General features: G+C 46.7%; 2 protein-coding genes across 11 annotated transcripts in view; one reads left to right on the top strand and one right to left on the bottom strand.

The window, feature by feature from the left end:
- The window catches only part of ZNF12 (zinc finger protein 12), a 92,914-nt gene that overhangs the window by 52,436 nt on the left and 24,225 nt on the right, over positions 1-16,253 (bottom strand). The window lies entirely within an intron of this gene.
- LOC103012106 (uncharacterized) overlaps positions 1-16,253 on the top strand; it is a 48,321-nt gene that overhangs the window by 26,389 nt on the left and 5,679 nt on the right. Inside the window, 10 exon segments of the mRNA XM_057528704.1 lie at positions 1,493-1,562; positions 1,837-2,058; positions 2,580-2,795; positions 3,469-3,527; positions 4,008-4,093; positions 5,621-5,789; positions 5,950-6,002; positions 7,880-7,943; positions 15,465-15,534; positions 15,809-16,030. Coding sequence (XP_057384687.1) covers positions 1,493-1,562; positions 1,837-2,058; positions 2,580-2,795; positions 3,469-3,527; positions 4,008-4,093; positions 5,621-5,789; positions 5,950-6,002; positions 7,880-7,943; positions 15,465-15,534; positions 15,809-16,030 — 1,231 coding nt within the window.

The raw sequence follows: 16,253 nt of genomic DNA, 5'->3' as shown, positions 1-16,253 counted from the left end.
TGACAAAGGATTCATCTCCAAAATATACAAGCAGCTCACGCAGCTCAATATCAAAAAAACAAACAACTCAATCCAAAAATGGACACAAGACCTAAATGGACGTTTCTCCAAAGAAGATAGAAGATTGCTAACAAACACGTGAAAAGGATGCTCAACAACACTAATCATTAGAGAAATGCAAATCAAAACGACAATGAGTTATCACCTCACACCACTCAGAACGGCCATCATCAAAAAATCTACAAACAATAAATGCTGGAGAGGGTGTGGAGAAAAGGGAACCCTCCTCCTGCACTGTTTCTGGGAACGTACACTGACACAGCCACTATGGAGAACAGTATGGAGGTTCCTTTAAAAACTAAAAATAGAACTACCATACGACCCAGCAATCCCACTACTGGGCATATACCCTGAGAAAACCATAATTCAAAAAGAGTCATGTACCAAGATGTTCATTGCAGCTCTATTTACAATAGCCAGGACATGGAAGCAACCTAAGTGTCCATCATCGGATGAAGGGATAAAGAAGATGTGGCACAGATACACAATGGAATATTACTCAGCCACAAAAAGAAATGAAATGGAGGTATTTGTAGTGAGGTGGATGGAGTTAGAGTCTGTCATACAGAGTGAAGTAAGTCAGAAAGAGAAAAACAAATACAGTATGCTAACACATATATATGGAATCTAAGGGAAAAAAAAAAAGGTCATGAAGAACCTAGTGGCAAGATGGGAATAAAGACACAGACCTACTAGAGAAGGGACTTGAGGATATGGGGAGGGGGAGGGGTGAGATGTGACAGGGTGAGAGAGTGGCATGGACATATATACACTACCAAACGTAAAATAGATAGCTAGTGGGAAGCAGCCGCATAGCACAGGGAGGTCAGCTCGGTGCTTTGCGACCACCTAGAGGGGTGGGATAGGGAGGGTGGGAGGAAGGGAGATGCAAGAGGAAAGAGATATGGGAACATATGTGTATGTATAACTGATTCACTTCGTTATAAAGCAGAAACTAACACACCATTGTAAAGCAATTATACTCCAATAGAGATGTTTAAAAAAAAAAACTTTTTGGTAAGTAGACTAGAATTTCTTAATTGGAATCGAGGGGCAGGCTTTGGACAATCCATGGACTTTGTGAAATCCAAAGGTGCCCTTTTTTGTTGTTTTGTGTTTGTTTGTAGACCCCCTTTGAAGGGTGCGTGAGCACCTGTACTTCTCTCTGATTTTAGCTTCTCAGAATGGCTCTTGGACTCAAAGGTGCCTGAGGGTGGCGGACGTGTGCTCCCCCAGTACAGAATTCTGAACACAGTGTCAGTACACATTGAGCAGAAGAGCTTTGCCAAACTGCGTGTTTTAACGTAACTTTTCAATCCAGTCAGTCAGTGCACCTGGGATCTTTTTTTTACATACTTCTCTCACTCTTATAAGGCTTAACCGTTGCTGCTTCCCCTAAGTTTCCTTGTCCCTCTCCCCACTCTCCCACCAGGCCGTGGAAAAGGAACGGGAGCGAGGGGGAGAGTCCAGCAGGGAGAGGACAGCGCACCTGCTGGGAAGCGGTAAAGAGGGGTCCGGACACCTTGAGGGGGGTTTTGGAGGACGGGCAGAGGTTGGGTCAGTGGCAGGAGATACCATTTTCCCCTGATCTCTGGGACAAGTGCACACATAGGTCTGACAGTTACTTGTGTTTTCATTCAAACTGGTGGCCAGGTTGGAATGACCCATGATGACGTCACAGGCTTCCGACCTTCCTGATTGGAAGGACCAGACTCCGTGGCGCTCGGCAGCAGAGGTGGACAATAGCATCTCGCCAGAGCTTTTCTCCACTGCCAGTTGCCCCGCAGCTTGGAGAAGGGACGACCACTTGTGTTTTGCCCAAGTCCAGAAGAAGAGTTGGGACAAAGCAGAGTCCAGGCTTTGAGGAAGGGAAGAGTTTGGGAGAAATCATGGCCAGTCGTCAACCGAGTTCCCAGGTTGAGGACCAGGACTCCCAGCCCAGCTCCTCAGGGTACCCCCTGGAGGTGACTGTCAACGAAGAAAGACCAGGACCGTCAGGTGAGGGAGCTGGCACGAGAAGGAATTTCAGAGGCTTGACCAGTAAGGAGGAAAGGGTACAGAGGTCGGGAAGGAGCACCTGCGTCAGGTGCCTATGAAAGAAGGGAGACATTCGGAAAGCCAGGGATTGAGGGAGGAGCGGACAGGAGCTGGGGACACGGAAACCCTGGGAAGCAAGAAAGAGGGTTAGGAGATGAGATCCAAGGATGAGAGAGGGGAAGAGAGGAAACAAGGGGAGGGTTCTTTTTCTTCTTTTTTCCTAGTGGGAGAAATTATCTACCATGAGAAAGAGTTTTCAGGACAGGAAGCTGGAAAAATGACAAAATGAGTCAGGGGAGGGATAGGTAGATATGGACAGAGAAAGATGGAAAGATGACTTGGGGCAAGGTCAGAGGTCTATGAGACTGAAAAGGGTAGGGGTGTTTCGGGGGGGAGGCGGAGTCGGGGTGGGGTTGGGTGGTCACCAGTGGCTGAACTCCCAAGATGAGAACGTCCTATTGTAGTCTCTTGTCTTTTCTCAGCCCCCTGGGCCGGCTGCAGCTCCCCGCCTCAGCGCCCTGGCTGTAAGAGGAAGAGGTCAGTGGCGTTCAGAGAGGAGGAGGAGGAGGGCGAGCCGGCCACTGAGGCCCAGGACACCTGGGTCGTGGACTGGCTGATTGGGCTCAAGATGAAACTCAAGCGACAGCGGGTGTCTTCAGTGCTGCCTGAGCACCACGAGGTCTTCAACAGGATGCTCGGTAAGGACCAGCACCCACCCCCTCCCCGCCCAGCACCCTCCAATCCTATACTTGAAAAACAAACAAACCAAAACTTCCAATGACTACACTTTCCCAATGGAAAAGAATTCCCTGCTACTTGGGGCGCTCTCCGTCCCTGGCGGACTGTCTACGGATAAAGGACACAGGGGACACATAAATGATACAGGATTAGGTTAGACTCACAAATGATACAAGACTGGGTTAGATTTAGAAATGATACAGGATTAGGTTCGCTTGGTTTCAACTGTACCCCTGAGACTCTAGCTCTTACTGGCCTTTTGAATCTTACTGGCGTGGGACGGCGCGGGGGGGGGGGGGGGGGGGGTTGGGGGGGAGGTGGGGCTGACAAGCCACCTTCGCTCCCTGACGTGACTGTCAATTGAGAAACTGGCTGTGAGTAACTCGATGCCCTCTGCACTGGTACGTGAATGCATGATGAAGGGGCATCACTCCCTGTCACTCGGCCCCCCTCGAAGGGGAGTCACCCCTTTTCCTCCCACAGTGAATGGTCTTCCCTCCCCTCTTCCCATCAGCTTCACCCTGGGCCACATCTTGGCATTTCCCCAGGGGGGGCGTGGTTCTCCCTCTTGGCTCTGGAATGCTCCCACGACAGCCCTGTTCCCACTGGCAAACATCTGCCCTCTTTTCCCAGAGGATCCCGTCATTAGGAAATTCCTCGCCTGGGACAAAAACCTGCAAGTATCTGACAAGGTAAGTCCCCCACTGAGATGGATTCCTGCTCCAGCGCCTGTCCTGGGTGGGCACGCGGGGTGCTTTCTACACCCACGTTTCCACTCCCCTCCCAACCTGATGCCTTGTCAACACTTCCCTCCAGGGGCCTCGAGGTCCCCTCTGGGATCTGAGCCCCAGGTGTGCCCCTTTGGTGGGTGCTGCCTAAGTCCCCTCTCCTCTCAGCTCCTGGGGACTCGCCTTGGCTCCGGTTCATCAAACACCGTCCAGTGCCAGCAGCCCTAAGTCCACGCCCTCAAACCCACAGCCTCCCATCCTTGGAGCGCCGCAAACTCTGACCTTCTGTCCCCTCCCCTCCCCCAAATGATCAGGCTCACCCAACACGGGGGTCTCTTCTCCAAGTGACACCACCCATTCCTCGTCCCCTGCTCCCTTACCCCACTGTTTTTCCTCTTCCACGATGTGACCTCTCTCCTACGTTTTTTTCCCTCTTTCCATCAGTACCTCCTGTCGATGGTGATAGCTTATTTCAGCCGGGCCGGGCTCTTCTCCTGGCAATTCCAGAGAATCCATTTCTTTATAGCTCTGTGAGTATCTTGCTCCATCCCCTCCATCAATATTCAACACCCTGGGAGGGCGCAGGGAGAGACCTGGGGCTCTGACCTTTCATCTATCTTTTGAAACCCCTCTGTACCGTTTACTCTGGCTGTGAAAATGACAGGATTACGGCAGAGTGGTTTCTTTTTCAAACCAAGTTATGTTTTTTATACCATTCATTGTCAAAACAAACTGCCCTAATGTCAATTAAAACACTGAACGAAACAAAGCAAAACACGAAACCTTCCTAAGAGGAGAGGAAGAAAGAACTGACACCATCCTGCCCACAAGTAAACAGACTTGAGACGTTTCCGGTTCTGATTCTCCGGTCTCGGGTCTTCCCACATCAGCACCAAGTGTGATTATCTTCCGTTTCTGCGTTCCCACGACAAATGCCACAATCGGGGCCCTTATCACATAGCGCGGACCTGGTGGAAAATGCTCCCCAATGATGTTTCTTCCACGTCTCCCAAGCCAGTCGGCTCTATTTGCCTGAATGTCCTTCCAAAACCCAGGTCTGACCGCTTCACACAATGTCATTGGCTAATTACGTGCCAAATCAAGGCCAGAGTTCTGGGTTGGAATTCAACTCTCTCTGCAATCTCCATCACACTGTCCTGATACTTTATTCCTTTGTGTCACTGTTCCTTCCAAATACCCTGCCCTCTAAGTTTCTATCGTGCTTTTCTGTCCAGGGATCTTTCCCACACATTTACCTGAAGAAAATGACCCTATCCTTAAAGTGGGTTCAAACACCAAAACCTTCACGATGTCTGATCTCCCTAACTTCTGCATCCCGGAGGCACTTTACTTAAAATCGTATTAGAATGTGATGCTTTGCATTACAGTCATTTCTTATCTCCCCCCTTCCCCTTCCCCAGTCCCATTAGACTAGACACAACGTGGAAGGCAGGTCTTGTCAAAATGTCCATGCATTCCCAAAACACTCAGCACAATTCTTTTCATTTTGCGAATGTTTGTTATTGTGAGTCTTCGAGGTAATCAGTATTGCATTTGGCTACGAGATAAAATGTTCATTCATTCATTCATTCATTCATTCATAAAATGAAACCTTATAAAGTACACCCTACATGCTGGGGAATATGAGGTGGTGGGAACAGAGATTCACAAAAGGCTGTTGAATTAATGCATCAAGATGAACCAAGCCCTAAATGTGTCATTTGGTAGGAGAGGGATGAATGCAGAAATAGATCAGATCAGCTCCTGCCCTCAGGAACTGTACATACACCTACAACATAGGGAGAGAGGTGTGTGCCCATACAACAAGTTGAAGGGAACAGGGGGTTTGGATTTTGTCCGCATCATCAAGGTGTGAGAAGCACCCTTCCGAAGGTCCTGCCTGGCAGTGGCGCCTTGACGACTGGGCGGCTCTCGGGGACGCTGGGCAGGGCTGGGTGGGTCGTGTCAGGATGCTCAGCCTGCCTCTTTTCTGGGAAGCTGATCTCAAGTGGAGGCCCTTCCTGTGCTGATGACAGCCACCTGATGTCTTTCCCCAGCTATGTGGCCAACGACATGGAAGAGGACAACCAGGCCCCCAAACAGGCCATCTTTTCGTTCCTCTATGGAAAGAACCGCTCCCAGCGTCCCTTGTTCCACAAACTGCGTCTCCAGTTCATCCGTTCCATGGGCTGGAACGCTAGGGTCACTCGGGAAGAGTGCGAGCAGGTGGGTGGGCTGTGGCGGTCTGGGGGAGGGGCAGGGCCGGAGAGGAGGTGGGGATCATCGGGGATTCGGTCTGGGACTTGGGGACGGACGAGAAAGAACCGGACGCGGGGCACGGGGAGGCAGCGTCATCCTCACTTCCAGGGGCTGTTTGTCTTTCCAGATCCAGGCTTTTGATCCAGAGCTCTGGGTGTGGGGAAGAGATCGCGCCCTCTTGCCCTAGAGGCCCCGGGACCACGCAGGCCTGAGGTCATCGGCCTGCGCAAAGGTAGGTCTGCGTCCACAAAGGTGCGGGCGGAATGACGCGTTGCTTACTGAGGAAATCGGAGGAATCCCACTGCTGGACCCACCTCACCTCTCACGCTGGGAAGGGGGCCAGCCGGGCACACAGCCACACGCCGACTCAGCGCCCAGCCGCGGCCTCACAGCCACACACACACACCAGCACCGTGGGGCCCGTGGGCGCCAGACCTCGGGGAAACCAGTCTGTCACAGACGCATGGGTCTCACTGAAGTCACTTCACCCAAAGCAGTGGGGTCCAAATCACAGCTCTGATGAGATGGTGATTGTTTTCCATATACGGTGTTTCGAGTTTCTCTTTTTAATTCATTTTTGGCCTTACATCCCTCAGGGATATGGGTTCTAGGATTTACCTACCACAAAGTAAATGTCTACAAACAGGATATTAGATGCAACAGCCTACACGTTCAATAAGAAAAGACCAATTATGACTAGCTTTATTTTCATCCAAATTTACTTTCCAATTGCTTACGGCCAGATCACCTGTGACTCTTTACTTCCCCTGACTCACCACTTCTGGACCAATGACTCCTCTTGTACAATTCACCTTTTCCCCCTCAACTTTATGGTCAAGACGGTTTATCAGAACGAGTGAAGGTTAAGGAATGCCATCTTCAGCATGGCTTGTTACAATGGACACATTAGAGTTCTAGATGTGGGCAGAGGATTCAGCAAACATTTGGTTGAAATCTGGCAAACTAGCTGCCTTAGTCCGTTCGACCTGCCCTAACAAGATACTACAGACTGCGTGGCTTATAAACAACAGACCACAGTCTCTATTACAAGGGCAATAATCTCATTCATGAGGGCTCTACCCCATGACCTAATAACCTCCCAAAGACCCCCACCCTCCTAATACCAGCCCCTTAGCGGTTAAGATTTTAAGATTTCAACATAAGAATTTGGGGGGACACAAACATTCAGCCCATAACACTAACCAAGTTTAGGACTGACGATTATTTAAACATTAGGATCCAGGGACTTCCCTGGTGGCTCAGTGGTTAAGAATCCGCCTGCCAACGCAGGGCACACGGGTTCGAGCCCTCGTCCGGGAAGACCCTGCATGCCGCCGAGCAACTAAGCCCGTGCGCCACAACTACTGAGCCTGCGCTCTAGAGCCCACGAGCCACAACTACTGAGCCTGTGTACTCTAGAGCCCGCAAGCCACAACTACTGAGCCTGTGCGCCTAGAGCCCGTGCTCCGCCACAAGAGAAGCGTCATGAGAAGCAACGGAGGGTGGTCCTCACTCACAACTACAGAAAGCCCACGCGCAGCAACAAAGACCCAATGCAGCCAAAAATAAAATAAAGAAAATAAGTCAATTAAAAGTTAATAATACAATAGACATTAGGATCCAGGATTAGGGTTAGGGATCAGGCAGCAGGTCTCCTGGTCCACGATGCTGGGCGGTCAGTGATGTCCGCAGTGTGGCTCCAAGTTCCGAACTTAAGTGGCGCCAAAGGACCGAGGTGCGCGGAGACTAAAGCAGCGCTCTCCAAAGGCCAGCTCCCGGAGCAGAGTCACCCGGAGGCCTGGCTACAAAGCAGATGACGGGGCCTGGCCGTAGGTGTCTTCAGGAGCTTTTGCAGTCAGGCTCACCACACTCCAAGAATCGCACTTGAAAACAATGAACGGTGCAGGAGTGGGGCTCCGAATGGAGAATTTGAGATAAAACTGCAATCGTAAATGAGTCTCAATCCTGGTGAGAACTAAGAATGTGAAAGAAAACCTTTGTACCTGGACAGTTGCCACTTTGAAATCTGACGTCCTTGCTCCTTCTCTTACTTCCAGATCACAGAGCCCAGGAGAGATGAGGATGTTGCACAGGAGGTCAATCCACACGCTGACGACAGCCGTGAGGAAGGGAGGGAGAAGCCTCTTGTGCAGATGATCGGGAAGAACCCAGCGTCTTCTAGAACGAGCTCAAGAGAGTTTTCGTGTCACACTCCTGGGAGCGGGGCATGCTTCTAGGAGTCTGTGGCAGGACAATAAGAAATCAGGGTTCTGTCACGTTCCATCCCTTTGGAAGGCACCACCCCAATTTGCAGATCATTTCATTCAAATCTCCCCTGAGATGAACACTGGAGGTCCCATTTTTTCACACACTCCTTTGCCCCAGTCTAGAAGCCTTTGAAGGTGGCGTGTAGGGGGCTCAGAACAGGAGGGAATAACTTTAAAATATATAATTAGAGCCCCACGGTCATGACTGATGACTTAACCTTCACTGGCTTATTTTGAAAATGTCACCTATAAAATTATTGTATTTTTATACTTTATATTTATAGATGTATTTTAAATAGTTTTGAAATAGTCTTCATTGTGAAACATCTTATTCCCACCAAGTTTTGTGATGAGTATTACAGCTGTTGTATATTTACACCTATATACAATTTTATTCACATTTTCAAGAGAGATTTTTGCTTTTATCTATTACATAATATACATTTTATCTATTACATAATATTTCCATTCTACTTATAGCTAGGTGGGTATTTCCTCCCAATTCTTGTAAGCATAAATTTGTATATTTTTAGTTCTCATTACTGAATTGTGGGAATTCAGCCGTAAGTTTTTAACTCGTCTCAACGAGTTTGTATGTTATTTTAGATTATTAAAGAGTACCGTGCAATGCAGCTTTTGGGGAAATATAATAAAGATGAAAGTCTTCTCACAATCATGATGTGTGTGGTCATTACCAGTGTGCTTCGCCTGTTTGCTGCCCAACGAGGTGTGGCTTAATGGCGTTGTGATTATCCAACCACATTTCTTAACTCTGAAAAATAATCCTGAATTCTTTTTCATGGAGGAAAAACTACAGAAGATGAGGCAGATCTTGCATCATTCAGGACTCCAATACTGAGAGACAAGTGTTGGGTAAAAGGAAACACGGCTTTACTGAGGAAGCCGGCAGCCCAGGTGAGAAGGTGGACTCGTTCCAAAGAACCTACTCTCCCCTCCTGAGGTTTTGCTTGAGGACTATATAGGGAAAAGAGAAAGGGGCTGCATGTTGAAGACCGGGTTACAGGGTGCGTGATCAGCTTACGGACATTCTTCTGATTGGTTGGTGGTGAGGTAGCGGGGACTCAACATCATCAGCCTTCTGCTTCCAACTGGTCTGGGGTCTGCGTGCTTGTGGGCAGCATGCAGTTAACTTCTTCCACATGCTGGGGGTTTCAGTCTCTGCAAAACAGCTCCAAGGACCTAGCTCAGAATATTACCCAATAGCCCTTGAGGAGGAACTAAAGGCCCTGGACTTCGTTTAACGGCTAAAGTTAATGATGATTTTGTCTTTGCTGTTTTTTCGGCCGTGCCACGCAGCTTGCGGGATCTTAGTTCCCTGACCAGGGATCAAAAACAGGCCTCTAGCAGTGGAAGCGCACAGTCCTAACCCCTGAAATGCCAGGGAATTCCTGACAGTACACTTTAAAGAGAAAAAACCAGACCAAAAGGAACACAGTTTTAAGGAAGCTTAACTTTCTCAGAAACGCAGGAATTTTGTTGTGCATTTATTTTCTTTCTTTTTTTTTAAAGACATTTATTTATTTATTTATTTATTTATTTATTTTTCTCTGCGTTGGGTCTTCGCTGTTGCACGTGGGCTCTCTCTAGTTGCGGTGAGCGGGGGCTTCTCTTCGTAGTGGTGCGTCGGCTGCTCAGTGCGGTGGCTTCTCTTGTTGCGGAGCATGGGCTCTAGGCACGTGGGTTCCAGTAGTTGTGGCTCGCGGGCTCTAGAGGATTTCTTATTGTTTACTTTTTGCAAGTATTCCTCAAATGCGTATTACTTGAATGAATGACAAATCATTTCTTCCAGCAATCTTCAAACTGCTTAAAACTATGACAATATTTAGCGTTTCAAATTTCATATGACCTCACTCTCTCGTGTTCTAGTTTCTAAAAGCATGTGGGATCTTCCCGGACCAGGGCTCGAACCCGTGTGCCTTGCACTGGCAGGCGGATTCTTAACCGCTGCACCACCAGGAAACTCCCTGTGCATTTATTTTCAAGAAAATAAGGCGGCCGGATGAATTCAGAACTAGGGGCAGAAAGCTCTTCCTGTGAGATACAGAATCTCTGCTGTTTAGGCAGATTTAGAGAACAACTTTTCCAACCACTTATTAAGGAGACCAATACTCCACGAAAAAATATATCATTTTTACAGAGAGAAAACCAAACTCCAGCTTTGCATCAATATAATATATGATACTTAAGAGAACCATAAGCTCTTTTTTGAAAATCTCTGCAATAAACATCAAAACTGAGCCACCTTCGGCTGAGACCCATACAATTCCCTTTCCACCAATCTCCTACAACTTTCTAGATTCATTCAGGTGGTGTCCTTCACTATCCTCTTTCTGGTGCTGGAACAATCGGTCATTTTACTTTAGGACCAAACTATTTTTGTTCCTGTTAATAAACAAAACTACACCTCATCATCTTGCATACAAAGTTGTACCCCTCGGTTGTTGGAACCAAGCAGGACCCTGCAGGGCCCTTCCATGTCCCCTGCCTCTTGCTTGTAAAACAGCTGCAGTCTCCCAGGCCTCCCCTGAGTCACAAAACAACAGGTTCAAGCAGTTCACGATCAGGACAACAGCAGTCACAGAATCTTTAGTTCCTCCCCAAGGACATAAGTAACAGTGTCAGAGACACATTCCTAACTTGTTTTGCAGATACTAAAACCTCTACAAGAGGAGAGAGCTAACTGTATGATGACCAGACGGGAGCTATGACATAAGCTGCTCCATCTTGAGCAGACCTGAACCAATGGCTTACACAATTCCAGGAACTGGCCTCAAGGAAACGGGAACAAACCAACACTGGACTTGAAGATTAACTGTGCCGGAAACAATCAACATGACACTGACCACACCACTGCATGACCAATGTCAAGATGACGGTCAGAGCTGACTGTGCTACTCTGCGTGTAGCCCCCACCTGCACAGCCCAGAGACTTCCCGTCTTTTCCCTATAAACCCCTTTTCCCTCTAACTGGCAACTGGGAGATGCTTTGGGGGACACGAGTCCACCATCTTCCCACGTTGCCAGCTTCCTGAATAAAGCATCTTTCTTCTTCCACCAACCCTTGTCTCTGGAACATTGACTTCTGAGCGATGAGCAGCTGCACCTGAGTTCTGTTCCAGCCGATAACATTACTATTGCTCAAGCCTCCTTCATATTATATTCATAACAACTTTGAACCAAAGTTACTTCCATTGCACAAAGAAAACTAGGAGTGAATAACTGACAACTGCCCATCACACACCAGCATTGTAGGCTAGCAGAGCTCATGAAAACACGTAACACAACATTACGAAGCCACAAACATCCCTTACACAACTTCTCCAAGTGCCAGAGACAAACACATTCATTAACACACCCACAGATATAGCCTCTAGGTAACAAATAAAAATATGCAGCAAGAGCATAGAACTTGAGATTATGCTTAGTGGTCAACGTTTCCGGTTTCTGTCTTGCTTAGAAATGACCTCGGTATCCAATGATTATCCAGTCAGTAACACAATTTAGTATCAGTTCAAGGGTTTACGTAAACTAAAGATCTTGGAATGTATCGGCAAGCTAACACAGTACAAAACATAGTTACTGTTGAAATAAAGTTTGTCAGAAGAATAATTAAATGTGGCTAAACACAAATTTACATTTGTCATCACCTTAAATATTAAGTAGAAGTAATGTTCGCTTATTTGATGGGTACACCTATATAAATTTAGGAGGAACACACCCAAGTAGAATTGTTTTCAATGTATGCCTAATACTGATAAATAAGATAGGAGTAACTTTGTATTAAACCAAAACTATTAAACTAGCTTCATTTGCCAAAGATTTACCTAAATTATGTAAACTTGAAGTCTTTAAATTTCTGAGTTGACTTTTTTGTTTGTTTGTTTGTTTGGCTGCACCGAGAGGCTTGCTGGATCTTAGTTCCCTGACCAGGGACTGAACCCGGACCCTGGCAGTGAAAGCACCGAGTCCTAACCACTGCACCACCAGGGAATTCCCTGACTTGATTTCCGTAAGAATACTTTTCTAGCACATTTAAAGTATCAGAAGTTCAAATTCCTTTCTCTCTGAGAATTTTAGGGATACATAATTTTTATAAGCACATTTGTATCTTTGTAAGCCAATCAAGACAGAAACCCTTGAATTTAAGAGACTCTACAATCTACCTTAATAGATCCAGAAGTAGAAAAACATTACATACTCACACTGTCAGAAGTAAAGACCTTTCTGAATTACAGACACACAGACATACAGAGAAATGGAACTTTTACCTTCAGTTCTGAAGTCTTAGACATGGGTCAGGAATAAACACTCACCAGTCTAGAGATTAAAGAGCCGTTCTCCTCCCACTGGGCAAGAGATTCTTAACTGATTTGAGCTTGTCAAAGTAGTCAAATAGACGAACAGAAAAGACTAAGAAAAGACTAACAAACCAGATCCTCTGTCACCTCTCACCTAACTGAGATTAGTTCTGTAGAAACTTAATCGCTTTGGAGAGACCATCGAAAGTCTTCAAACGACAGAGCCAAACTCAGAATCACTGCTGCTACAAATGGGGACGCACTTAGCTGCAATCTGAAAACAAAGCAGAAACACAAAAGTAATAGAAGGGGAAACTAAAGAAACGGAAAGTGAGCCAAGTTCAACGGCTGCTTGGGTGGGTTCACCCCTGGGAGAGGAGAAAAGATGTACCTGGGCTTCACCGGCTCAGGAAACACACCACTTGTTGCTGGGCTTTTACAGCTTTATTTACGTATACCTGATACACAAAATCCAGCCCAGGTTTAATTTGTATAACTTGATGAGTCTGGACATATGCACACACCTGTGATACCATCACCACCATCACGGTAATATACTCATCACTTCCAAAAGATTCCTTCTATCCCTTTGTGTCTGTGTATGTGTGTTAGGAATACTTCACACAGCACCAGGTACGTGAAAAGGTGCTCAACGTCACTAATCATCCGGGAACTGCAAATCAAAATCATCATGAGATAGTACCTCACATCTGTTAGAATGGCTACAATTTCTTCTTTCTTTTTCAACATACAGCTGTCAAGGTTGTAGAGAAATCGTAACCCTTGCATATTGGAGGCAGGAATGTAACATCGTGCAGGCACTGTGGAAAACAGTATGGAGTTTTCTCAAAATCTTTTAAATAAAAATTCCATACGATCCAGCAATCCCACTTCTGGGTATACAGGCCCAGCTCAGAGACATTGCAGCTTCAGTTCCACAACACTGCAATGAAGCAAATACCGCCATAACGCAAGTCACATGAATTTTTTGGTGTACCCGTGCATGAGAAACTGACGTTTACACTATACTGTAGTCTGTTAAGTGTGCGATAGCCTTGTGTCTAAAAAAACAACGTACATACCTTTACTGAAATATACTTTAGGGAAGAGAAATATACATCAATGGAACAGGATAGGAAGCCCAGAGATAAACCCACGCACATATGGTCACCTTATCTTTGATGAAGGAGGCAAGAATATACAGTGGAGAAAAGACAGCCTCTTCAATAAGTGGGGCTGGGAAAACTGGACAGCTACCTGTCAAAGAATGAAATGAGAACACTACCTAACACCATAACACAAAAATAAACTCAAAATGGATTAAAGACCTAAATGTAAGGCCCGACACTAGAAAACTCTTAGAGGAAAACATAGGCAGAACACTCTATCACATAAATCACAGCAAGATCCTTTTTGACCCATCTCTTAGAAAAATGGAAATAAAAACAAAAATAAACAAATGGGACCTAAGGAAACGTAAAAGCTTTTGCACAGCAAAGGAAACCATAAACAAGACAAAAAAACAACCCTCAGAGTGGGAGAAAATATTTGTAAACGAAGCAACTGACAAAGGATTCATCTCCAAAATATACAAGCAGCTCACGCAGCTCAATATCAAAAAAACAAACAACTCAATCCAAAAATGGACACAAGACCTAAATGGACGTTTCTCCAAAGAAGATAGAAGATTGCTAACAAACACGTGAAAAGGATGCTCAACAACACTAATCATTAGAGAAATGCAAATCAAAACGACAATGAGGTATCACCTCACACCACTCAGAACGGCCATCATCAAAAAATCTACAAACAATAAATGCTGGAGAGGGTGTGGAGAAAAGGGAACCCTCCTCCTGCACTGTTTCTGGGAACGTACACTGACACAGCCACTATGGAGAACAGTATGGAGGTTCCTTTAAAAACTAAAAATAGAACTACCATACGACCCAGCAATCCCACTACTGGGCATATACCCTGAGAAAACCATAATTCAAAAAGAGTCATGTACCAAGATGTTCATTGCAGCTCTATTTACAATAGCCAGGACATGGAAGCAACCTAAGTGTCCATCATCGGATGAAGGGATAAAGAAGATGTGGCACAGATACACAATGGAATATTACTCAGCCACAAAAAGAAATGAAATGGAGGTATTTGTAGTGAGGTGGATGGAGTTAGAGTCTGTCATACAGAGTGAAGTAAGTCAGAAAGAGAAAAACAAATACAGTATGCTAACACATATATATGGAATCTAAGGGAAAAAAAAAAAGGTCATGAAGAACCTAGTGGCAAGATGGGAATAAAGACACAGACCTACTAGAGAAGGGACTTGAGGATATGGGGAGGGGGAGGGGTGAGATGTGACAGGGTGAGAGAGTGGCATGGACATATATACACTACCAAACGTAAAATAGATAGCTAGTGGGAAGCAGCCGCATAGCACAGGGAGGTCAGCTCGGTGCTTTGCGACCACCTAGAGGGGTGGGATAGGGAGGGTGGGAGGAAGGGAGATGCAAGAGGAAAGAGATATGGGAACATATGTGTATGTATAACTGATTCACTTCGTTATAAAGCAGAAACTAACACACCATTGTAAAGCAATTATACTCCAATAGAGATGTTTAAAAAAAAAAACTTTTTGGTAAGTAGACTAGAATTTCTTAATTGGAATCGAGGGGCAGGCTTTGGACAATCCATGGACTTTGTGAAATCCAAAGGTGCCCTTTTTTGTTGTTTTGTGTTTGTTTGTAGACCCCCTTTGAAGGGTGCGTGAGCACCTGTACTTCTCTCTGATTTTAGCTTCTCAGAATGGCTCTTGGACTCAAAGGTGCCTGAGGGTGGCGGGCGTGTGCTCCCCCAGTACAGAATTCTGAACACAGTGTCAGTACACATTGAGCAGAAGAGCTTTGCCAAACTGCGTGTTTTAACGTAACTTTTCAATCCAGTCAGTCAGTGCACCTGGGATCTTTTTTTTACATACTTCTCTCACTCTTATAAGGCTTAACCGTTGCTGCTTCCCCTAAGTTTCCTTGTCCCTCTCCCCACTCTCCCACCAGGCCGTGGAAAAGGAACGGGAGCGAGGGGGAGAGTCCAGCAGGGAGAGGACAGCGCACCTGCTGGGAAGCGGTAAAGAGGGGTCCGGACACCTTGAGGGGGGTTTTGGAGGACGGGCAGAGGTTGGGTCAGTGGCAGGAGATACCATTTTCCCCTGATCTCTGGGACAAGTGCACACATAGGTCTGACAGTTACTTGTGTTTTCATTCAAACTGGTGGCCAGGTTGGAATGACCCATGATGACGTCACAGGCTTCCGACCTTCCTGATTGGAAGGACCAGACTCCGTGGCGCTCGGCAGCAGAGGTGGACAATAGCATCTCGCCAGAGCTTTTCTCCACTGCCAGTTGCCCCGCAGCTTGGAGAAGGGACGACCACTTGTGTTTTGCCCAAGTCCAGAAGAAGAGTTGGGACAAAGCAGAGTCCAGGCTTTGAGGAAGGGAAGAGTTTGGGAGAAATCATGGCCAGTCGTCAACCGAGTTCCCAGGTTGAGGACCAGGACTCCCAGCCCAGCTCCTCAGGGTACCCCCTGGAGGTGACTGTCAACGAAGAAAGACCAGGACCGTCAGGTGAGGGAGCTGGCACGAGAAGGAATTTCAGAGGCTTGACCAGTAAGGAGGAAAGGGTACAGAGGTCGGGAAGGAGCACCTGCGTCAGGTGCCTATGAAAGAAGGGAGACATTCGGAAAGCCAGGGATTGAGGGAGGAGCGGACAGGAGCTGGGGACACGGAAACCCTGGGAAGCAAGAAAGAGGGTTAGGAGATGAGATCCAAGGATGAGAGAGGGGAAGAG

The sequence above is a fragment of the Balaenoptera acutorostrata genome, chromosome 15 (genome assembly GCF_949987535.1).
Source record: "Balaenoptera acutorostrata chromosome 15, mBalAcu1.1, whole genome shotgun sequence".
NCBI classification, from domain to species: domain Eukaryota; kingdom Metazoa; phylum Chordata; class Mammalia; order Artiodactyla; family Balaenopteridae; genus Balaenoptera; species Balaenoptera acutorostrata.
This window is presented reverse-complemented; position numbering and strand designations above follow the sequence as displayed.